The 24811-nt window shown below is 41.7% G+C and overlaps 1 protein-coding gene across 1 annotated transcript; it reads right to left on the bottom strand.

The window, feature by feature from the left end:
- Positions 1-15870: 15870 nt before the first annotated feature.
- Positions 15871-24372, bottom strand: FUNDC1 (FUN14 domain containing 1). The gene is made up of 5 exons (XM_053386879.1): positions 24144-24372; positions 20113-20269; positions 18415-18490; positions 17136-17264; positions 15871-16258 (listed from the first exon to the last, which is right to left on the bottom strand). Exons 1-5 carry the CDS (start codon positions 24172-24174, stop codon positions 16181-16183), a joined length of 471 nt encoding a protein of 156 aa, XP_053242854.1. The 5' UTR covers positions 24175-24372; the 3' UTR covers positions 15871-16180.
- Positions 24373-24811: the final 439 nt, after the last annotated feature.

The raw sequence follows: 24811 nt of genomic DNA, 5'->3' as shown, positions 1-24811 counted from the left end.
TGTCATTAAACTATGGGACTTGCTTCCAGAAAATGCAGTAATAGTCACCCACCTGGATGTTTTCAGAAGAGCATTAGACATATTTGCAGAATAAAAGGCTGCCCGTGTCGATGCTTTTCCTCCATTGTTAGAGCCCTGAATACCAGTGGCTGGGGGGCACAAGGGAGGAGAGGGCTGCTGTGCTCTTGTCCTGTCTGCAGGCTCCCCAAAGTAAGGTTACCAGATTTTTTTCAATGAATCCAGGGGACACTTTTCAACTTCCTACTAAATAGATGGATTTTGTCAGGGGACTGTTTTGTAAATCCAGGGTCTGTCCCCGGGAAACGGGGACATCTGGTAACCTTACCCCAGAGGCATCTGGTTGGCCACTGTAAGAACAGGATGCTGGTCTAGATGGACTTTAGGCCTGATCCAGCAGGCTCTTCTTATGTTCTTATGCATCACTTGGTCTCCCGTCATCATCCAAGCTGCGATATGCCCTGAGCTGTTTTTATATGACCTTAGAACCCACAAAGTTTCACCTTCACTAGTTGATTACTGTGATCAAGACACATTTGTCTCCTGTGCCACAAGTTCTGTCACCTCTGAAGTGAATCATGGTAACTGGTTGGGATTTTCTAAAAGAACTACAACAACACGCATGCACACACACCTCGCTACAGGTGTTATTTAATTTAGGAATCCTAACATGTCTGCGTTGTCAGCAATTAATGCTGCTGCTGTAAATGGTGGCTGTGCTGCTTTTACCATGTAAACTTTACATCATGTAAGCTTTAACCCAACCGGCACCTCATGTGAAGGAAGTGGACTCCAATCCACAAAACCTTATGCCCTAATGAAATTTGTTTGGCAGTAACAAGGGGGAGGTACCCGTAAGCCCTCCAGATGTTGGACTAGAACTCACATCAGCCTCAGCCGCCATAGCCAATGGTGATGGAAGTTGCAGTCCAGCAACATCTGGAAGGCCGCAGGTTTCTGATCCCTGGAAGATGCCACAAGCCTCTTTCGTGTTTGTGCTACAAAACTGGTCTTGTAGAGACTATAACATACCTAAAGGAGTGAATTTTATGTTTAGACAGTAATTCTGTCAGAATTTGAACATTTTAAAAAAGTACTTTCTCAAATATCCACAGTTCTGAAGCAACCTAGACTATAAATGAAGTTTGCATACACACTTCTCTTTTTTGCAATAACATCCATCACTTAATAACTGCAAATTGTCAAATTGCTAAAAAAAAAACCCTTTTGCTTTTACAAAAATCAGTTTCCTCCTAACAACTTGAAAAATGTGTGCTTTCATCTGTCAGGAAACAGAAATAACATATACTTTTGTCAGCATCTTATTAAGTAAATTGCAAGTGAGACTGTAGAAGCCATCATTGCAACAATTAACATTCTGCAAAAACATGTTATTTGCTTGGGCCCATATGGTTCTTTTCTCTCTGTATTGATATACGGAAAGAGAATGCAGAATCCCAAAGGATCTCAGGCTATGCAAAGGACTTCTCCTCTCCCTCCTCAACTCCCAACTCCCTGCCTCTTCAGGCTTGCTTTTTACCAGAAAAGTAGGTCATGACAGAACATAATGCTAAGACATTGCGATGTGAATTATGAGTCAGCAGCAGGGCTGGATCAAGACCTTTTGAGGCCCTAAGCACTGAAAATATATGTGATTCAAAATAAAAACAATGCTAAATTGTAAAATAAAGTTTTATTTTTCAAAATGACACAAGTCTTACATGTATGCTGAAATGTAGGTTCATGTATGTCATGTGCAACAAATGACAGACACTGATTTTCTCACATTATTTCGATCTACATTAGTAGGGTGCCCTCTGTTCAGGAGAGGAGAAATAATAAAAAGAGAAAAGAAAAATGGCAGAAGAGCTGGAGCGGAGCGTAAAGAAGTCTATCAAAATTCTGATTTTCCCCGTGATGACTCCTTCAGTGCTTTTTGTTAAATATCTTTTTAAAAAGAAAAAGAATTCTCTTTAGTAAACATGTGCTTAATCTGCCTATTCAGTAATTCAGGACTGCTCAGTAGTTTTCTTCCTAGGGTGGATCAGCTGTACAGGATCTAAATTTACAACCAGTTGACCAAGTGCAAACCATAGTTTGCTCATTTTTACTGGCTGCCATTTTTTGTTGAATTTAAAAAAACCCCAAAACCTTCGTAGTAAACAAGTCAACAAAATGGCCTGGAATGGAAGGCATGCCTTCTGCTACTTTTTTATGTCCCCAACACCGACAATTGGGAAACACTGGCCTGCGAGCATTCCAATTGGAGAACAGCCTTTACCAAAGGTGTCATGGACTTTGAAGACACTTGAACTCAGGACGAAAGAGAGAAATGTGCTAAAAGGAAGGCACATTTTGAAAACCCTCACCATGATTAACTCCCACCCGGAAACTTACGTCCCCACTGTGGAAGGACGTGTGGATCCAGAATTGGCCTCCACAGTCAGTTATGGACTCACAGTTATGACCGTGTTAATGGAAGACAATCTTACTCAATTACTAGTGATCGCCAAAGAAGAAGATGTCCCCAGCTCTAGTCAGCATGAATCATTATCAGTTCTTCAATATTAGAAATATATTTGTTGCTCACCCTAGTGAAGAGGAACTAATAGACAAAATCCAGGCCACAGTTTTATACAATGAACGCAAAGACTGAAAAGACTAGTAGATGATTGACGTATATGCCTAATACACATCAAGCATTATCAGATTCACCCCTCAACACATTCAAAAATGGACCCTTTGTGTCTCTGTCCTGGGAAGCCTGTTTCATCACTTGATTTTGAAATCATTGTGATTTGAAATCACATGTGCACGTGTGAAGTGATTTATTTTTTGATTTTTTTTTTTTTGCAATAACGACTCCCTTACTTGCACTGGTATTTCACCAGACTAAACCAATTGCAGATTAATGTCAAAGAATCTGACTGTATTACATCGTCAGAAAAAAGACACTGTTTAACTAGCTGAGCCTTGTGAAAAGCAGCTAGAAGGATATGGATTCCTGTTCAGTGACAATGAAGCGGGGGGAAACTTTAGTCCATACTGAGCTACTAGCTTTATTTTTTTCGCAATCCCTCCTCACTCATTACCTTTTCAGCACAAATAGACTTATTTCATGTCCAGCCTTTGCAGCCAGTGAAGCCATTATTCCTTGTTCAGCATCTTCGCACAATGTCTAGGTGAAAAAACCGCCCTCGGATATCAGCATCATTTCCAAACCAGAGTTCAGTAATCATTTCCTTTCAGGCACAATCCAACTCAAATAAGTCTCTTTCCACACCACTGCCTGTATGGTCTGTTTCCTTGGGGGCTTGGATCTGATTCTTTATAGACAGGGGATAACAGAATGAAAGCAAATTCCAGTTCACAAATGTTATTGAAAAAGATGTGAATATCCCTCTCCCCAATTGTTAAATTAAATGGATTGCTTTGTAAACAGTACAGGCTTAGCAATGATACTAAAGAATGTATCCTACACAAAAGTTGATTTAATTTTGTATCGGTAAAACTCAACAAGTAAGGTAAAACATCACATCAAATGGCAGCTGGTAAAATAAGGAACAAAATCTTCATCTATCAGCCGAATCAACCCTGGTGTCATAGGATCCAGCTCCCACAAATTATATGAGTCCCCCGCCACAGTTGATGGGCATTGCCATTCAAATGGTGGGGCCCCCAATATTTTATTCAAGTTGACACCCCTGACTACGAAGCAGTGACAGATACTTAGTGACTTTATTTTCTGTTCAGATGTGTGTGGGGTACTCCTGTGTCCTTCTGTCTTACAGAGGATTATTCAGGTATGGGAAATCTCTGGCCCACAGATATTACTGAACTATAACTCTTTTTCACCTTAGGAAGCATAGCTAGTAGCCAGCAATGATGGGAGTTTAGTTCAGCAACATCTGAAGGGCCAAAGGTTCTGTATTTGAAGAGCTGTACTTTATTTTATTGAACGGCTGGCCCTTCCAAGTTCAGTTTAAAGATAAAGAAGTTGAACTACAAGGGGACCAGAGACCTTAAGAATTAGCACCAGGACAACACACTGGTCACAGTCTCCCCCAGTGCGATGAGATTTATTGTATTTCTGATATTTAAATAATAGCATTTACTGCCTTGCAGATGGGCGGGGTATAAATAATAAAATTATTATTATTATTATTATTACATATAGATTAGCATGTGCAAATATGTGTCCTCTCTTTTTTGGTGCTGTGTTTCCCCTTTTTTCACAATGCATAAGTGACCACTCGTCAATCATGTGTGTGGAGCATTTGTTATAACAAAAAATAGATGTTGCCCAGACAATCAACTTGCCTAGAATCTGGTCCTGAATTATATTCTGCTTACTTTGACAGACACATAATACTTATTTGTATAGTACTGAAAGCTCAGTTGCTGGTTTCACTTAGAAAGAGCTCTTAACCTGCTGCTTTCTGCTTTGAAAATCCCTCAGGCATTACCCCCAATTTTCCCTGGAAATGACTAAAAAAATCTGTTCCCTTTCTCCTCCTCTTCTAATCTTTCTGAGAAGAAGGGAAGTATCCCCTCAAATTTTAAAATTAAGTCTTCTTTTGCTAGTTTGTCTTAAAATCTAATATTGATCAAGGGTTCTTCAAAGATGTGCTAGTATTCTCTAATTGGGCCACTATACTGTTCTGTCCCACATTCAGCATCTATTTCAATTAAGAAAAATAGGAGAGAAACAGCCTTATTTTTCTTAATAAAAAGCATTTCAGCTGCCCTTGCAGGCCTCTTTGAGGATCTGTTGATCAAAGCTGCTCTAAAAAATCATCTTTTATGCCTGGAATATGATAGTCTACTTTCAGCATAATGCACTAATGCAATGTAAGATATTCATACAGTGGATATAAATTGTGTTTTGAAGTAGGAGGGAGATAGGAGAGGGAGGGAGAGAAAGAGTCAAAAGGCTCTTTTTTCACTGAACTCAGTGGGGCTAGATAAAAAACAAAAGCTTTGATCCTTAATTCTTCATTATTTTATTTCTCTTTTGTTTCTTCCCCTTCCTTCTGAATGTTTACTTGGGTTTTTTAGCACATTTTCTAATAATAACAACAAGCAATTAGGTGAATACACCTTCATTTGAAGGGCAAAGTACATTTGTCTACAATCCATAGGGAAGCAGGGGTGAAGAATTTGTGGCCCACAAGAGGTTGAGCAAATGGCTGTGCCTTTCCCCCACCCCTTCACCAATTGCTATGTAGGCAAACAACAGCCAAGGTTGTGTGAGCATGTGGACTGAGAGCTGGATGCTGGAGGCAGGGAGCTGGAGGCAGAGAGCCATGTCTTGCTATCTATTGGAAAGCTGTGGCTTGGGGCATCCCTGGAAAGCAATGGGGAAGTCAGATCTGTTGGGGTATTAATGGTGTGAGCGCCTCAGTCCTATGCCCAGGTTGTATATATGCGTAAATAAAACCATATATCCCAAAGACACCCCGGTCTCCACTGAGTTTCATTCTGAGGAAACCAAAACCCGGGGTAAGATTTGAAACCCCTGGAGTCGCTCACCGTTCTGAGGTTGGAATGGGTGTGACACTGTTCATCATCTCCTGTGTCCATTTTTTCGTTACCTCAGATAAAAGGGGCTAAAGGGATTATTGACCATCAGTGGCAGACCCTCCAAGAGTCCCTATTTTCTAGGGACAGTCCCAGATTTACAGAAGCAGCCCCGGTTTCTGGTTTGATCCTGGAACGTCCCAGTTTTCCTTAGGACATCCCTATTTTTATCAGAGAAATGTTGGAGGGTATGGAGCTATGTGACCCCCAAGCAAAAAAAAAAAGAAGTAACTATACAACTTTTAGAAGACATCTGAAGGCTGTTTTAAAACAGGGAAGTTTTAAAATGTTTTATTATATTTTCATATGTGTTGGAAGCTACCCAGAGTGGCTGGAGCAAGCTTGGTGGGGCATAAATAATAAAATTGTTGTTGTTGTCATTGTTATTAAGGAATAGGACATCCATCCCTATTCTCATTGGAGAAATGTTGGAGGGTATGCAGGTGCTCCAACATGCTTCATGTAGCTTCTGAGGCAACCATTTAGGCATCTTTGGAGAGTCTTTGTTTTGGTTTATACATTATAGCTGCCACATTATATTAAAAAGACAAGTTTAGATGGTTCTATGTAGTGAGCATTACAGTGATACCTCGGGTTACAAACACCTCGGGTTACAAACACTTCGAGTTTACAGACTCCGCTAACCCAGAAATAGTACCTCGGGTTGAGAACTTTACCTCAGGATGAGAACAGAAATCGTGCGGTGGCAGCGCAGCAGCAACGGGAGGCATCATTAGCTAAAGTGGTACCTCAGGTTAAGAACAGTTTCAAGTTAAGAACAGACATCTGGAACAATTAAGTTCGTAACCCGAGGTACCACTGTATTGCTAATAGAGCTTACACTGTGCAGGTTGAGTGACTCTCACAATTCCTCCGTATATCTCTCCTTATGGCAATTTGGAGCTGCATAGTAAAAGAAGCCTCAATCATTCCACGTAGGAAGCTCATGATGTGGAACTTTTAAAAATGGGCACAGAGAGAGCACCCAGTAAAACAATACAACTTCCATGGTTGCAGCCTCCAACTGTTTCCCCCACTGGCTATGTTCCTTATCCCCAAGACTATTCCATTTGGACCATTGCAGCAGGGCTGATAGTGAACTTTCATACCATCCCACATCTCACTCAAAAGTAAATGTCCTGACATTTAACACAATATACATGCACAAAACTCTCAGCATACAGCTTAAAAGCAAAATATTAAAAAATGCAATGCTAAAATGAAAACACAGCCTTTAACTGCTTTTAATAATACAACTCCCTGTGCATTATTGATCTGAAGGGCCTGCCAGGAGGCACAGAGAATGAATGAAAAGCATCTCCACCTGGTGGCTGAAATGTATAAAGTGGCCATACGCTTTAAAAAATGGGCAAATAGACAAACTCCAAAGGCCTTTCCAGGCCTCGCTGATTGCAAGGTGGCGGCGGGGGGGACGGACTACTAAAGTGGGCTTTGTGCTTTCCCATTTCAACCTTCAACTCAGACTGCTTGATTTAAATCTGCTTTGGAGTTGCCCATTTTACCACTGCCAGGCGTTCTGTCATGTTGCTTAGGGATGTGTATGGGTTCAGCATTGATCTTTTGGTCCCAGTTAAACATCGTCATGGAGGTGGGGTGGTACATCAAGCCACGTCAATGTCTTAATGGGTAAGTTCAACTCCCCCCTCCCCAGATTTGAAGACTTGTGTTGCATTATTCCTTTCTTTGTCTGAAATACCCAAGGACTGCTTGAACTGCCACAGAACCTCTGTTGAGACCGGCCATCAGCTCTAGCAACCTTTTCTTCCAGAGACACACCTGTTTACTTTGCAGATTTGCTTGACTCTAGCTAGAAGGCAGTACATGTATAACTTTCTTTGTGTCGTGCCAAAAGGGTTACGTTTAATGTTATCATCCTTGACATGACTTCCTTGTGCCCTTCGGGGTATGTTTTGGCAATGGCAATTTGTCCCGGTGATATAATACCGCTGTTAATTTGGGCTGCCTTGTTCAGGTCACTGAAATGTTGCCCAGAGGTTTCTGGGGTGGAGTTCTCAGCACAACAAGCCACACCTCACTCCTTCTCACAGTTCCGTTTTACAGCAGAGCCAAGTCACACTTCTTGTGGGTGTGAAAACACTCGACTATTTCCTGTACACAGTCACAAGACTGGAGGTTGACCAAAAAAAAAAAAAAAAACCAACAAATTATGTTACTTGGTCTAGCTCTTCTGATATGTATAAACTGCAAAGAATCTTTAGGGCTAATTCCAGTTAAATGAAACAAGTTAATGTACATTAAAACCTTAGCGGGACTGACATTCTTCCTTTTAAAACTGTCCTTGTTAAATAAAAGAGAGTCAATATGTTACGTGTTGTGCATATATTACTTACAAATGGTTGCACAAATATTTGGCTCGTCGCTTTGAGCTAAATGGCATGGTATTTGCGCTGGGAGAATTAATAGCTTTAACATGTGCTATATAAAATTATGGGATAACCATGGATTGCACTTGGATGCCATTAAAGCGTTCTAAGGGTTCACTCAACATACACGTATACTCAGGAGTAAATACTATTGAACATTACAGGAGCTACTTTTGAGCAGACAAGCATAGAATTAGGTTGCAAGTCATTATGACCTAAGGAAATTTATAAGACATATACTGGACATACAGATAGATGCTGTAAATGTCAAAAGCTGAAGGGTCTTTTACAGCCGAATAATTTTTATGTGACTAAGAAAACCAGGATCAGTGACATCCTCAAGCCTAAATTAATTTAGAATGCAGCTGCTTTGCTGCAACTTGGATGGAATAATTTTATTATATAATGTGCCGCCACCACCCCATTTCAAGTTGCAGCTCCTGTGTTAAAGATGCAAGAATTTTAGGAAAATTAAAAAGAATGCAACTGGTATTAGTGTCAGGGTTAAAATTCTGTTAAGATTTCCAGATTGTTGATATAATCATGCATTCAATACCATCTCACATTCTCTGCAGATTTCAATTTTATGACATCTGACAGTTGCACACAAGGCTGGATTAAAAGCAGGGGCGACCGTCCCAGTGGTCCACCGGCACATGTGTAAATTACTGCAGCCCAATAAGTTTCTATCCTAACAGTAACATCTTGAACTTGGCCTGATAACAAATCAGCAGCCACTGCCGATCTCTGAGCTGACAGGATCTCACTCCTGTCAGCAGCCATGATGCAAGTTAATTATTTGCCAAAATGGGCAAGATTTTTCTCGTGTGTGTGTAGTGTGTGTGTCCCACTCGCTGGGTCATCACCTTGTCGTGGTGAGTGGGCTTGCATGTTCCTATGACCCTTGTGAGCGAAGCCGTCGGGAATCTCGTACTCCCAGCAGGGTCACCCAAGGCGATAAGGTCAAAGGGAAGGAGCTAGACAAAGAATGATCCAAGAAGTCCTCAACGGCAGAATAGGTGGATGATAACAAGCGGTATGTTACAACGGCTGTGAAGGCGGATGAAGGCTGCAGCAGATAGGAATCTACTGGTTTGTCGTGACTACTTCATGCCATCGGAACAGAGCCCTACTGCAAAGACTGTGTGTTGGTCAGCGTACACTGATCAACACACATAAAACAAATTCACGCACAGGTGTCTTCCAAAAACCCAACCCAACCCCCCCCCCAAAGCCCCTAGTCATGAACCAGCACATGGGTGGTGGATACAGATTCAGTCGTTCTGACTCAAGGAACGAGGCAGTTGAGCAGCTCAGCAGCTGTATCCATGACTGAGCAGCCCATTTTAGGATCCACTCTGCTCATCCCCAAAATGGGAGGGGCTAGAAAAGGTGCCCTAAACATAGTCTGCCTCCCTTTTTCCCTGACTGGATTACCGCGCCCAGTGGGGTCACCACCTAGCGGTTGTAAAAGACAATTGAACTTTGGAACATGGAATATACGGTATATTTGGAATATACCAAATGAAAAACAACAAAGCCAGTGAACCTGATGGGATACCTGCCGAAATCTTCAAAGTGGGCAGAATTGAACTTACACAACAACTTCACAAGCTCATCGAAAAAATCTGGGAAAGAGAAGAAATCCCAGCAGACGTTAGGGATGCCAAAATTATCAATCTCTTTTAAAAAGGTGACAGAACTGATTGTGGAAACTAACGGGGCATCTCTCTATTAGCTACGGCCGGCAAAATTCTTGCAAGGATCTTAGCAAACCATCTCGTAACAATATCCGAGGTGACCCTTCCTGTATCCCAAAATGGTTTTTGGCCTTCTAGGGGGACAGTGGACACGATTTTCACCGTTCAACAGCTTCAAGAAAAATGCAGAGAGCAAAACCAACCTCTCTATATGGCGTTTATTGACCTGACCTGACACAGTAAGTGCTGCACCAACAAGTACAAAATAACCCCTCTGCAGTGCCACAAATCCAACTCAGTAGTGTAACATTGGAAAATGTTGATCACTTTTCCTACCTAGGCAGTTATCTTTCCACAAGGGCCAACATTGATGCCGAAATCCAGCATCGCCTGAGCTCTGCAAGTGCGGCTTTCTCCCAACTAAAGTGCAGAGTGTTTGAGGACTGGGACATTCACAGAGAAACCAAAATGCTTGTTTACAAAGCTATTGTACCACCAACCTTACTGTATGCTTGTGGAACATGGGGCACTTATAAATGCCATCTCCAACTCCTCAAAAGATTCCATCAACGGCGTCTCCGAAAAATTTTACACATCACTTGGGAAGACAGGCAAACTTCTATCAGTGTACTGGAAGAAGCAAAGATCACCAGTGTTGAAGCAATGATTCTTCAACATCAACTTTGTTGGACTGGTCATGTTGTGCGGGTGCCTGATAATTGTCTTCCAAAGCAACTATTCTACTCCAAACTTAAAAATGGAAAGCGTAATGCTGGTGGTCAACAAAAGAGGTTTAAAGACTGCCTCAAGGCAAATCTTAAAAAATGTAGTATAAACACTGAGAACTGGGGAACACTGGCCTGCAAGCACTCCAGTTGGAGAACAGCCTTTACCAAAGGTGTCATGGGCTTTGAAGACACTCGAACTCAGGATGCAAGGGAGAAACGTGCAAAGATGAAGGCACACTTGGCAAATCCACACCATGATCAACTCCCACCCAGAAACCAATGTCCCCACTGTAGAAGGACATGGGGATCCAGAACTGGCCTCCACAGTCACTTACGGACTCATTGCTAAAACCGTGTTTATGGAAGACAATCTTACTCGGCTACGAGTGATCGCCAAAGAAGAAGTGTGTGTGTGTATATATATATGTGGTAGATTATCAGTGAAGTGTTAATGTCAGCTGTTTTTTGCCCTCCCCTTCCTATTACATAATTTTATTCAAGCAGACTAGCTTGTCAATTGAAAATTAAATTGGTGAGAGATTCAATTAATACATTACACTGCTCACTGTCAGTACAAACATGACTCACAGCAGTTTGTGCCGAAGACTAGCTTTGGCTTCAGCTGTGGCACGCATGACCTGCTTTGTTTTTAATGTGATACCATCAACCTGAAATTGAGGGGCTTTTGCCTCTGCCAAGCTCGGCAGCTCTTTCAATCGCAATTTTAATTAAAGATTTGTTTCTCTCCTGCTTCAATAAAAGAGACCGGGGGGGGGGGTTAGGCAGGCATTGAAATTAGAAAGCTGGATTATGCATGAAAGCAACATGGAGGGCAACGTTAACTAACATCGGAGTTAATCAGAGCATTGCGGTTGTGAAATAGAAGCAAGTCATGGAATCCATACAGATGGGCACATATACCACACATTCCACCACACATCTGAGCCCAATGTGCAGTTAGCAATCCTTCCCATCACTTGTCAAAAATGTGTAAACTGGACACTGGCAAGGACCCATGGGCCTTGATAGTCCATATAATTCTCAGGTAGTTGGAGCAATAGTTGGAGGAAGTGGCCCTGTCTGCAAGTGTGCAGGGTGTGGGCTGCAGTAGCAGTTTGCATCCAGACTGTAGCACTGGTTCCGTATCATAAATCCGAATTGCTAAAAAGGAGAATGGTTTCATGAAAGCTGGGGATATAGGAATTATGGTTCAACTGGAGGGGGGCTCCCCCTTATTGATGCCCATTGCTGGAGGGAAAACCTCAGGGGAGGACTGTTATCTTTGAGCCCTGTTTGGGGAACTTGCTGGATGCATTTAATTGACTACTAAGATGCAGGCCGAGATGTACCCCTGGTCTTATCCAGGAGTTGCCCTTTCTTCTTATGCATCCAGGGAGAAAATTATTTCAAACGTAAAGAACTTGAGTAAACATCGTGCTGGTGGAATCATTAATGTTGTCCAGGAAGACTGCGACTTTGTACCTCTGACATTTTTTACACTGTTCTTGATTTCGCTATTTTACGCAAAAGACACAAGTTGGGGTACAGAGAGCACTGTCACTGTAAAGCCGCCATTAATTGCACTGAAGTTTCCACAGGAGTTGTAAGCGAGTTTCGCAAAATGAATGGAAACAGTGAAGCTCAACAATTGGTCCTGTAAAAGATTTATTTCATTACCAGCCTCATCCCACTCTGGAAGAACAACATTGTGTTTCCCAAGAAAGCATATGTCAGACATTAATTTTGCACTTCATTTATCAGTGTCACTTATAAGCCATGAATCATACCCAATGAACTCAGGGTCTACACATTTTGACGTAATAAGAATCCTTGGTTGAACTTGCAAGGGCATATCAGTCTTGTAAGGGTTCTTCAAGTAAACTGTGCCTATTAATACAATAGATTTTCTATCTGCAGTCAGATTGAGTGATTTCTACACAGTCCACAGCCCAATTAAACTAGTACTTGGCACTCTGTCAGTTTAATCCCATCGGCTTCAATTGGGCTAAATCAACTTAAATCCAAGTACTTCCTTCACATGTGGATCAAGTGGTAAATGTGGTAATCTGAATGACCCAAGATTAAAAAAAACAAAAAGCAGCTGTGCTCAGAGGCCAATATCTGGTAACCAGATTTGCTTCACTGATTCGGAAACATGATGGTTTTATCTTATTTCTTTGAATGCTTCTTTCTCAAAATCATTGCTCAATGTAAGAAACGCCTTAGAATGTCAGCACCTTTCCTCATTGAAAAAATACAGGCAAGTTTGTCAGGAAATGGAAATGTCTTACTTGCTAAATCTAAGCTTTTTAAAATGGCGCAGTTAACATGTAATTTCTAAGAGATGAAGACAGATTTCCAAAAGATGCAAAATATCACAGGAAGATGGAAGTTCTTTCCCTTCCAACCCTAAAGATCTTGGAACATGACACAACAGATGTATCCTTCCACTTTAACAGATATTGTCACAACCACCAAGAGAACAGCTATCTACTGAAAGATTTACAGCTAAAATGCAGGATTGTACAGCAGCCTTTCATACCTTCAGTTGGGAACATTAGTATGGACAGATGGTGAAGGTGGAGTAGCCCATCAGGATTCCATTTCTCTGCTTTGATGCATACAAGTCAAGGCAGCTACTACATCCAGAAGATGAAAGAATGTGGAATTCAGATGTGTGTGTGCATGTGTGCGTGTGTTTCACCATCAGTCGGCCTGGATGGTGCAGCAGCTAAGTATTGGGTTCAAACAAGTTCAAATCCCTGCACAATAATGCTCAGCAGGTGGTCTGCAGCCATAGACTCATCACTGCTGAACTGAGCTCCTCAGGGCAATAAATGAATGTTAATTAAAAGATTACAGAATTCTCTCCATTTGAAGCTCATTGGAGAATACTGATCAACCTAGTCCTCATGCTTCATTAACTAGCAGTAGTACTGCCTATTTGCGCTTTATAAGGATTTCCAAATTCAACTTCCTCTCCAAGAAACCATATCCCAATTTCTGGGATATTGCAGTTATGAAGCAAAATCCTTAATGCTCTGTCTCCTGTTCCTGCAATGTCAGGTTCCTGGGATTTCATAACTTGTATTTTGAAATATTTCATTTGATTGCAATTGATAGTTTAGAAGTATTTATTCCAGGGGTGATGGTGTACACTTCCATAGGTTTTCAGTAACTAGAAAAAAACAAGCATTTATTAATCAACTATCTTTTTGTGGTGTAGGTCCATCATAAAATATCACCTTTACATGTTTTGTAATTTTTAATATTTGGGAGCTGAACTAACATTCCAAGTTCTTAAGAAATAAGAGCCCTGCTGGATCAAGCCAAAGGTTGATATATTCTAGCACTCTGTTCTCACAGTGGCAAACCAGATGCCTATGGGATACCTGCAAGACAATATTAACCAGAGGAGTAATGTGATGCAAGAATGAAAGGGCTATCACCCCTAAAGTCTTAACTTGCTGAGAAACTGAAGAGGGATATTATCTTATGAGGAGGAAGGATAACAAATTAAGTGTTTAGAGCAAGGGAACGTCTGTTGCCTTTCAGATGTTTTTGGACTACAACACCTACCATCCATTGCTAATGTTGGTTGCAGCTGATAGTAAATAAGAGTCCAGCAACTGGAGGGATATAGAATCATAGAATTGTAGAGTTGGAAGGGACCTTGAGGACCAACTAGTCCAGGCATCCCCAACCTGCGGCCCTCCAGAAGTTTTGGCTTACAACTCCCATGAGCCCTAGCTAACAGGACCAGTGGTCAGGGATGATGGGAACTGTAGTCCAAAACATCTAGAGGGCCAAAGGTTGGGGGTGCCTGAACTAGTCCAACACCGTGCAATGCAGGAACATGCAGCTGTCCCATATGGGGATGAAACCTGCAACCTTGGCCTTATCAGCATCGTGCTCTAACCAATTGAGCTATCCAGGTTCCTATCATGAGTTCCAACCATTGGTTTGGTGGGAGGAAAGGATGATGGCACAAATTTTCTCCTTTGAGTATTTAAAAATCATTACTCAATATCCAAATGGAAATAACTGTAAGACAGTTGGAATGAGCAGAGGAAGAGGAGAAAAAGAGCTGAATTCTCATCAGCATCACAATGAGACTGCAGGCCAAAATAAATTAATCAAGTCTGTAGACTAGAGAAACCAGAGAGAGAAAAGGTGGCCAAGAACTGAGTCCTGAGGGACAGCAAGAGAGACAAGAACTGGGAAAACAACGTTATATTATTCTAAAGTATTTGCTAATGTATTGCAAGACAGAAGCGAATGCAAGAGAGGACCAGTAAACTCCAAAGAACCCAAAAGTGAAGAGTGCCCAGCAAAAGTGGCATATGAAAACTTTTAAGCAAAGGCATCCAATTGTTTTTCTTTTTTCTTTTCGTCCTCACAAGAACTGTGTAACTCGGTGGCAGCACTAGAATAGATAATGGGGCAGCAGCCTTTAATATCACTGTGAGCTGGAGAGTAGACTTAAAAAATAATAATTTGGCCTGTAGCTTGCTCTGTACAAGTCCTTTGGCAGAAGATTCTTGGTTTGTTGCAAGCTTGCACTCTCAACCATTTCATGTCCTCTTGGATACTGGAACTACAGCTTCCCAGAGTTAACAGCTAATCCTTATTTAGCTTCTGAGGGTTAAAAAGGAGTGTGTGATTTGGAGCTCTTGGGTCCCCCTGCTGAAGCTAAATGCCCACAGAGATGCAGGAGAGAAGCCAACTCTTACATACACAAATAACAGTTTTAGCTGCATCCTTGGTCACTGGTCCATTTACTGCATCTTTGCTTGCAAGTCCATTATACACATGCACATGTCCTTTTGTATTCTGAACACTTGCTCCTTGTCTTCCCAGTATACTGGCAGCAGTTTCCAACACCACTTGTCCTGACCAAGCCACCTTTCTAAGAATGCTCCCACTGTACTGCACCCGAGAAAGTAAACTGTACAGCCTGGTTGCACATAGGGATCTTTTCATATATATTTCTCCACTGGACACTTGTTTGCATCTTGAAGCTGTTCCTGGAGCAATCCTAAAAGCTGCTACCACTAAAATGTTTCCTGGAAATGGGTCATTCCTGCAATTTGCTTATAAACGATCCTCTGTTCCTCTGATTTTTACATTTGCTATTGCCCACAATCTGCTTGTGTGATTGAGGATGGAACCACATCAAGTTGATACAACATATGAAAACACACGAAAGCAAAGATCAGGCACTGATTGATCTTCACTCTTTAATAGGTTCACAATTGCCTGTTGCTTCATCTTTGCAAAAAGGTATTACTGATGTATACATTATTTTTATTGCAGTGGTTTCTACAGAAGATGGCTAGTTCTGCGCTTGAAGCACAATATACACATTTAGTCATAGGCATGATTAAACACAGCATGGGATTGTCTTAAACAATAATAAAAATATATCCCTAAAATTGGGGGGGAAAGATAGCTTATTAAATATGCTGAATTCTGCATGGAGATACAATAATAAAAATCATGACAAAAGTTAGCCAGTTCTTGTTCCTTCAGGAATGCTATGCAACACACTGTAGATTTTTCAGCAAACCTGTTTCAGCAAGCTTAAGGAGGCAAAAGCCTAAAATGCAAAATACTCAAGATTTGTCTGGCAAATCCATCCATCTCGCTCTGGAGTGATTAGAGAGCGACTCAGACTGCCTCACTGAAGAACTGTGCGTTGCTACCCTTCTTCATTATCATGGTTAAGCCAGCAGGAAGAGAAATGTCCTTAAGATGCAAGGCCCAACAAGAAGCCGCCGACAAACCCGCCAGATACAACTATGTTCTGTTTAAGGAATTCTGTGGTCTGAAAAGGAAAGAGAGTTCACTATAGGCTGTGGAAATGGCATTACAGCAAAAATAAAAAAACATTTTTAAAATAAACAAATACTTTCTGCACTCAGATAACCACCAGAATACTGTAACTCTAGGCAGAGCTTTGTTAGTTGTGGAAAGATTGTTCATTCTTTTAAAAAGGAACTATCTACCTTAGTCTTGAATTATAAGTCCATAATGCTTGTGTAGAAGGCATCTGCAACCACCCTATGACATTTCAAATGCTTTCAAATGTTTTATCATAAATACTTTAAATAATGAACCCCTAAATAAAAATTCCAGAGGAGTAGTCTGTTGCAAGAAAATCTGCAGTCCTAGGGCACCTTTAAAATGTATTGTGGTATACAGTTTTGTGCATTTGATGCACCAGAGTTTATGCCAAAGTACATTTTTTTAGTTTTTTAAGGTGGCATTTGTTCTCAAATAAAAACCTATTTCTAAGGAAATATAATTGTTTCATGGATACACACATCTGACTCTTTAAGGCCAATGGAAGATAGTCAGATAGACTGAATAAATAAAATATGCTATAGAACCAGTCAAAAGGCCTCCAGGCACCAAACAGTCAAACATTCAAGTCAGGCAATATACCCAAGTGAAGGACTCTTCCCATGGGGGATGGGGACTGCATTCCCTCCCTTCCTGCTGAAGTCCAGGGTAAAACAAAGGCCACCTGGGGCACAGCACTTGAAGTGTGCAGCCCAAAGCTTTACTCAGCACCCCTTTTCCTAGAGACAAGGGTCATCTAACATACCATAGGTTGTTAAGATACGGAACACCTGGAAACCCAACATCACATCAAGGCCGCAGCAAAATCAATATTCAAAGGCAAGTAAGACATGCTTTACCTCCTCAATCAATGTGTTGATTTCAGGAGCTGCCTTGTTTGCTCGTTTTTTGAGTTGCTTCTTCGCTTTGTTTACATCTTTTTCAACCCTTTTCCAGTCAACCTGTACATAGCCACTATGACTAGCAATCTAGGAAAAGTAAAAGACAGACATCTGAGGAGCTAGAGCAAAAAAAATTCTCAATGCATTTAAGGAAATGTACTCATTTAGGAAACTATTATCTGCTAAAAATAGGTCACCTTCCACATTTTGTAACAACATAATCCCCCTAGACTGTATATATCTTTAAACTTTTAATTTTAAGATAAATCAGCAGAGAGACTGCAATAAATATTTAAAGGCTAGAATAGTATTTATGGGCACGCAACTTAAAACCTATCAGTTTGTTTACAGAATCTATTTTTGGCTTACAGTCATAATGTCTTTAATGGTACATTTACATACGGGAATCCTAATCCTTGCTGAAGGCCAGCTTGCAGCGGGGGGGGGGCATTTAGGATGGGGTGGAAGTGTGGCTCCACTTGCAAGGAAAAGCTGTACTAGTTGGATGGTCCATCCACACTGGAGGCCCTTGGTACATCCACACAGAGCTCAACAGGCACAGAAGTACCACCAGCAGGGGGACTCATTCAGCAGCATTCTGGGGCATATCATATTGCCCTGGAATGCTGAATCCAAAGTCCTCTCTCTTCCTTGTCAGTCTCCTTAACTGAGCCAGCCTGAAACTCATGCCCAACACTGGGGGTAGGGCTTAAAACTATAAGTGAGGGGAACACCCCCCCCAACCAAAAAAATGCCTTTCATGTTCCACCTTGGCCAGAGCAAATAGCACTTTCCACTTATGATCGCTATGTTATATTTTACAAAACACCCCCCTCAATGTCTCATACTTAAATAAGAGACATGAAAACTCTTAATGCTAGATGTTACAAGGTAACTATGTTCACATTGTGTAGTCATATTTACAAAATGAGCATAATGAGATTTTCACAGAGAAGAGACTTTAATTTTTAAAGTGTGCGTGTATAAATGAGATAGATAGACTGACCGACCGACACTTCTTCAACCCAAACTCTAACGTTTTATTATGGGCACTTCTCACATGGATTTTAGTAGAGCTGTACCAGCAAGAGGAGATCTGGGAAATACCTTCCAGGGACCACTTTATGCAAAACCATTCAGCTGTTGTTACAGCCTCCACTTCCCTTTCTGTTTACTGAGCAGTTAACTTGCCTATATTCAAATCATAGCACTTTCTAAATAATTAAAGTCTGCATACTTGTAGCAAGAGAAAGCCGCCGCCTACTGCAGTCGCTGCAAGTTTTCCAACCTTCTGGAATAAAAATCCTGCACACCTTGGAGGAACGAGAGAAAAAAAGGAAAAGACAAATTAACAGTGCAATCTTATACACGTCTACTCAGAACTAAGAACCTCCAAGTTCAATAGGGTTTATTCCTAGGAAAGTGTTATTGGATTACAGTCTGAGTTGTCAAACTGTGCATACTTACTGGGCTCACAACATATTTACTTTCAAGTAAATGTGCACAGGAGAATAGGCAATGAGGATAATCTGATAATTGGTTACTGTGTTCCAGAATTCTCATTCTTGTGCTCAAGATTGTGCATTTTGAAACTCCCTAACTGAATACTGTTGGCAAGTGTAGAATCTCATGGGATAAGAAATATGCAGGAACTCTCATTATTCTCATTGGCAACCCAGACAGAGCAACATGAGACTAACAGCACAACAAGAGATATGATTTAGTGGTCTTTGCAAAATATGAGGCTAGAATCTACTTTCCTGAATAAATAAGCCTACATGACATTACTGCATGCAATCAGTCACAGTGGTACCTCGGGTTACAGACACTTCAGGTTACAGACACTTCAGGTTACAGACTCCGCTAACCCAGAAATAGTACCTCAGGTTAAGAACTTTGCTTCAGGATGAGAACAGAAATCATGCAGTGGCAGCGGGAGGCCCCATTAGCTAAAGTGGTGTCTCAGGTTAAGAACAGTTTCAGGTTAAGAATGGACCTCCAGAACGAATTAAATTCTTAACGTGAGGTACCACTGTACTTGATTGTTAACTTCTATAGGTGGATCCTGTTGATCAAACTAATCTGTAATAAAGATGCTGATGTATATAAACTGCATTGTCATAATATAATTTACACCACTATTCTGAATACTTTCTTTTTAGGTTAGGTCCTTTAATGCTGTGGAACTTGTGAAGATTATTTTTTCTACCTAGGCTTTGAACAATCCTTAATATCTAGCTCTATGTTATTTTGCATTCTGAACGGCAACATTACAGTGCCACAGGAGGGTGGTTTCACTTTACCAACCCACTTTTATTTCCAAATCTGTTAATGAAACCGAAGTTAATTAAATAAATACTGAACTATAATACCTCATTTGTAAGCATTTGTAGGTTGCAAGGTGTAAATGTAAAAGTATGAAGTCACACTCAGAATAGGTCCATTCAAATCAATGGTCTAAACCAGGCTTCCTCAAACTTGGCCCTCCAGATGTTTTGAGACTGCAATTCCCATCATCCCTGACGACTGGTCCTGCTAGCTAGGGATCATGGGAGTTGTAGGCCAAAAAAACATCTGGAGGGCCGAGGTTGAGGAAGCCTGGACTAAAGTAACTTCAGTCCATTGATTTCACTGGTCCCAGTCCAATTCAACTGACATTGAATATCACCCATTATCTTTAGTCACAGTTAAAAACGCCAACTATTCCAATCCAGTCTCATTATTGTGCCATCCCTGCCCTATCTTAAAAAAAAAGATAGCAATTTCTTCTCCAATATATTTTGAAAACTGTTTATAAGAATGTTTGAAACCTCTTTTACTAGTTAGGTGTGATCTCAGAAATGCAAAACTTATATCACTTTAAAAATACTTTCAGAAGAAAATTGTTCTATCTATTAAAAACACACTACAGTATTTAAAAACAATTGGTTCTCACCAGCCTGATACGCCACCCATTACAATCTGAGTAGCTACGGAATACTTTTCTACAATAGGTCCAGAATTCCTGCCAAACACTCGGTTCCACCAATGATGGCGCCTTGCATATTCTGTTAAATCCAGTACTTCGTATGAATCCTCATCACTGTCATGCTCTTTAAAAGAGAAAGTGATAGTTAGTTTCCCCCTACACTTTTATAAAAAGAGTAAATGCGTTGCAGCTCTCAGCAATGCTAATTCACAAACATATGCCTGATGAAAGTGATTTAACTGAACACACTAATAATCCAGCTGTTCAGGAAGAGAAAGCTATATAAAAACAACTGGGAGATATTACTCTAATTATTTATATTAATCTCTTTCCACATAAATCCCGTGGCAGTGTACAAATGATAAGAACAGCAGCTTTTTAAAACAAAAAATATGAGGTGAGTTTAAAAACAATATGAATTGGACACCTATGGCAGGGACCCATTCATATAGCTGGGAAAGCTTGAAAAAAACAAAAATGTTTACAATTGTTTCTGGAAAGTGGGGAGTGGCTGCATGCTGTTCCACAGAACAGGGGCAGTCATAATAAAGCCCTGTTCCAATTATGTCCACTCGCTTGCACCACAGGACTTCTCTTTTCTCTTTTCCTTCTCCCTCCTCCAACCCCTTGCAAGCTCCCCAAATCTGTTCTAGAGGGTCCCGCACCCTCTGCAGCATATTTTGGGGGATGCCTATGGGGCTGCAGGGGGCAGGAGAGGAAGGAAAAGCCCTGTTGCACAAGTAGATGCCTCCTCACACTATGCAGGATCTCACCTACTGCATTTTCTTAATTATATGAATATTGATAAAGATAAAAAGGTTATACATTCTAATGTACAATTTGAGTGTACTATGGAAAGGCAACAAAACTTCTAGATTTCTAAGCTTATTAGATAACGGGTCCCATTCAGTTTAAGAAATATATGGCATATGCATATATATCTTGTGGATATAAAATGTTTGCTTATGTGGCACTAATCTAAGAACACTCTCTCAGGAATCCACAAAGCAGAATACTAGCAAGTCAACTAAGGCCACAATACTGTAAATATTTCGGATAGCACCCTTCATTTTCTGCAATGTGATATATGTGTTTCAGTGACATGCAATCATTGAACATGTCCTACCATTAGTCTCCATGGCCATTCCAAGGCCTTGACCTGCAGGTTTACCTCCAGTTCTCCTCTTTACACATTAAACACACAAGCATATAAAAATAGGCACATCCCTGCAGTGTTACCAAAATGCAGAGATGGCAACAACAACCAAAGTACTCAGAAGAAGTTCCGTGCAAGAAAGAAAGGGAAAACAAAGGCACACAGACACATAAGCATTTTATATATATATATATATATATATATATATATATATATATATATATATATGTATATATATATATATATATGTATATATATATATGAGAGATATGTATATGTATGTGCATGCACACACACTCACACACGCCCCTACTGCAGCCAGATTTTCACGTTCTTTCAGTAGTTCCTTTAAAAAATTGAAAAAGGAAAGCCGAGACACTCACAATTTTTAAGATCAGGCAATCATGTCATGGATTGGTGGAGCATTAAGTCTGTATTTTGTACTTCAACATAATGGGAGAATACTCGAAAGAGATTTCACAGCAAAGAAAATCAAAAGAGCTAGGATGAAAATGAACACTAGCCTTCATTTCCTGTGCAGTAAATCTGTCAAACATGATCCCTAAGGATGTAAGTTTTTAGGGTCATTAGGTGAAGGACACCAATGCCATTCTGTCTAGAGCTCAAAATCCCCATAACTTATAATGTCATGGGCTTAGTGTGAGCCCTAAATTATCTATGCTTTCCAGTGTCATTCACAGCTGACATTTCCTCAACACCTACCTAAAATATTTAAAATTATAAATAAAATAATTCTCCCTAAGGCATTCGAAGTGTAAATAACACTAACCTCAGTTATGCAAAATTAAAGCAATGACAAGCCAAAGAGCTGCAAGGCAGCCAAAGGGAGCAACTTTCAACCTCTGAATAAAGGGGAGTGGAGTGGTGTCAAACATGGCTAGTGGCTGAGCGCCCATTTCTCATTTTGAGCCATGGAGGACATTTGCTCTACTAACACACAAACACCAGATATGGATTCCCTGTCTGCCCATGTGGGCAAGACCAGCAAAGACAATGCATCAACTTTCTTGCCATCAGTATGGGAATACTTATGCAACTTGGGTAGCCAACATGGTGCCTTCAAGGCGTTGTTGGGACTACAGCTCTCATCATTCCTCTCATCATGCTGGCTGGGGCTGGAGGGAGCTAGAGTCCAACCATGTCTGGAGGGCACCAAGTTGGCTTCCCCTACCATACAGGGAAAAGACTAAATTCAGGTAAATGTAGTATGGAGCTGGAAGCACAGGCAGCTACATCAAGGATGGAAGAGATGAAACGTAAAATAAAAGACAGCCGTTAACACATTCCCAGAACAGCTTGCATGCAACATTACAAAATCTGGAATAACTACAACCATTCATTAACACGGATTAGAAAACACACACCTCACCCACAAGAACAAATGGAGCGAGCAGAGGAATCTATCCTTCTAAATTCTTTACTATTCTGACTTCATATTAGTACCTACATAAAATATGCCAAGTGATAACTGTTCCACATGTAGCCATCTTCTCTCTGTATGTGACACCTTAGTCACTGCACAGCCTTACCCTAAGAGTCATTTCACTCATGGTAGAGCAACAAACCCGTTTGCCAGCCAATCTCTTCTCTCAGGCAGGCACACCTGTATGATATATATGCTTTTTGGTGCCTGTCTATCACAGCCATGCTTTAAATTTTAGGGGACTCATGAGGGGAAAGAATAGCCGTACACCTAAAAGCAGTAATCTGAAAACTAGACCAGGGGACGGAGTGGATAGGGTGACAAAAGAGCAACTGTATTTTTGCTTCCTCGGAGAAACCAAATCCTCCCCCTCTTAATTTCTCCAGCAAATACACTGCATTGTTGCACTATCCTGGATGTTAATTTTTTGTGTTGAATCTCAATCAGAGTCAAAATCTGAGTCAAAACAATCAGTCTCACAACACCGTGAAAACTAATGTATTTATTATACCGTAAGTTTTTGTGGACTCAAGCCCACATGGATGCATCTAACAAAGTGGGCTTGAGACCATGAAAGTTTATGCTGTAATAAATACACCAGTTAAGTGTTTTTAAGGCGTCATGAGGCTTTGACTGAAGTAAATTAGTGTTGGATGAACCTACCAAAAGCTAATACTCCATACTCTAAGCCACAGAGCCTCCAGAGTCAGCAGCATGCGTCTGAATGCTAGCGGCTGGGAAGCTACCAGCAGGAAATGGCTCTGCTTGTTAGAATCATAGAATTGTTGAGCCGGAAGGGACCCCAAGGGTCATCCAGTCCAACCCACTGTGAGCTCCCTATGGGCATCTGGGTAGCCACTGATCCTAAAGTAGGTGCAATTTTTTTTTAATCAGACCCAGCAGGCCTCTTATTATGGCCAACCCTCAGCACACTTACTAAATAAGTGAGAACCACTGAGCACAGAGAGCCTTACTTCCGAGTAAGCCTAATTAGGCTGGCACTGCGAGAAAATGTCCTGGCTGGAGGAGGCCCCTAAGCGCGCCCTGACCCTCTCCGCCTCTAACTAGGCAGCCTGCCCTCTACATTTGTGCCCCCCCACCCTCCGCCCCCTTGGGCAAGGGGTCTGCGCAAGCCCCGCCTCCTCTGGAGCCGCGCGCATCCAGCCAGGCCGCCCCAGCCCCACGGATTGGGGGTGGGCGAAAGGGCAGGGCAGGATTGAGAGAGAGAAGCCCGGGAAGAGGCGGGAGAGTTGGGCTCCCAAGTCGAGACGACTGACCAGCTCCTCCATCAACCGGCTCCGTCTCTCTGCGCAAGGCAGGCCATCTCCGCTCTGGGAGGCTCGAGCGCCATGGAAACTGCGCCAGGCGGCCCTGGAGGAAGCCGGGCTCTCAACTGACCTGAGGCGGAGCGAGCTCTCCGAGACGCCATATTAGCAACTGGGGAGGACGGGCGGGCGGGGCGGGGGGGGGAGAGAGAGAGGCAGCCGCAACTGCTCCGCCCACTCGCCGCTCTACAACATTCCACCCCCGCCCCCCCTCAGGAAAAAAAAAATCGAGGGCTCTGGCAGCAGCGCATGCGCGACCTGAGGAGAAAACCAGTAAAAGCGTTTTTGTAAGACTCCCCTCGGGGCCCCCGGCTGTCAGAAAGTCGCGTCGCCGCAGAAGCTACTCGCGCGGGATTATGGGAGTTGTGATTTTGAGTTCACGAGGAAGAGGGCCTTCCCGGAGAACCGGATCATCCGGGTTCCTTGGGCGCTGTGAAAGCGAAGCGCTGCGCAACCGCCCCCTGTTTCTGGAGCGCGCAAAGCGCCGCAGAGCAGCGCAGATCTTCCTGAGTCTCAAACGTTTGTAGAACGCGGTGTTGCCACAGACTGCTTTACTGGGTGAAACCGCAAAATACAAGTGAAAGCCAATTAGAAGCAGCAAGATCAAGTCTTCTAACCATCCCTTCTAACCCAGTGCTTCTTTTTCTAAAAAAATAATCATGTTTAGGTGTACTCTGTTTCCTACTCATATTGAAATACTGCCCTTCAATGAGGCCAAACTTAGAATCACAAAATGTTTAG

Source organism: Podarcis raffonei, chromosome 4, assembly GCF_027172205.1.
Source record: "Podarcis raffonei isolate rPodRaf1 chromosome 4, rPodRaf1.pri, whole genome shotgun sequence".
Lineage (NCBI taxonomy): Eukaryota > Metazoa > Chordata > Lepidosauria > Squamata > Lacertidae > Podarcis > Podarcis raffonei.
Note: the sequence above shows the minus strand (reverse complement) of the source record. Positions and strands in the feature narration are given on the sequence as shown.

What these genes read in the sequence shown, in the direction of transcription:
- FUNDC1 (XM_053386879.1), bottom strand. Translation starts at nt 24,174, where the DNA reads ATGGCGTCTCGGAGAGCTCGCTCCGCCTCAG. An exon ending in GAGAGCTCGCTCCGCCTCAG is followed by an intron (nt 20,270 to 24,143) that starts GTCAGTTGAGAG and finishes TCTCTTTTAAAG; the next exon opens with AGCATGACAGTGATGAGGAT. An exon ending in ATGGGTGGCGTATCAGGCTG is followed by an intron (nt 18,491 to 20,112) that starts GTGAGAACCAAT and finishes CGTTCCTCCAAG; the next exon opens with GTGTGCAGGATTTTTATTCC.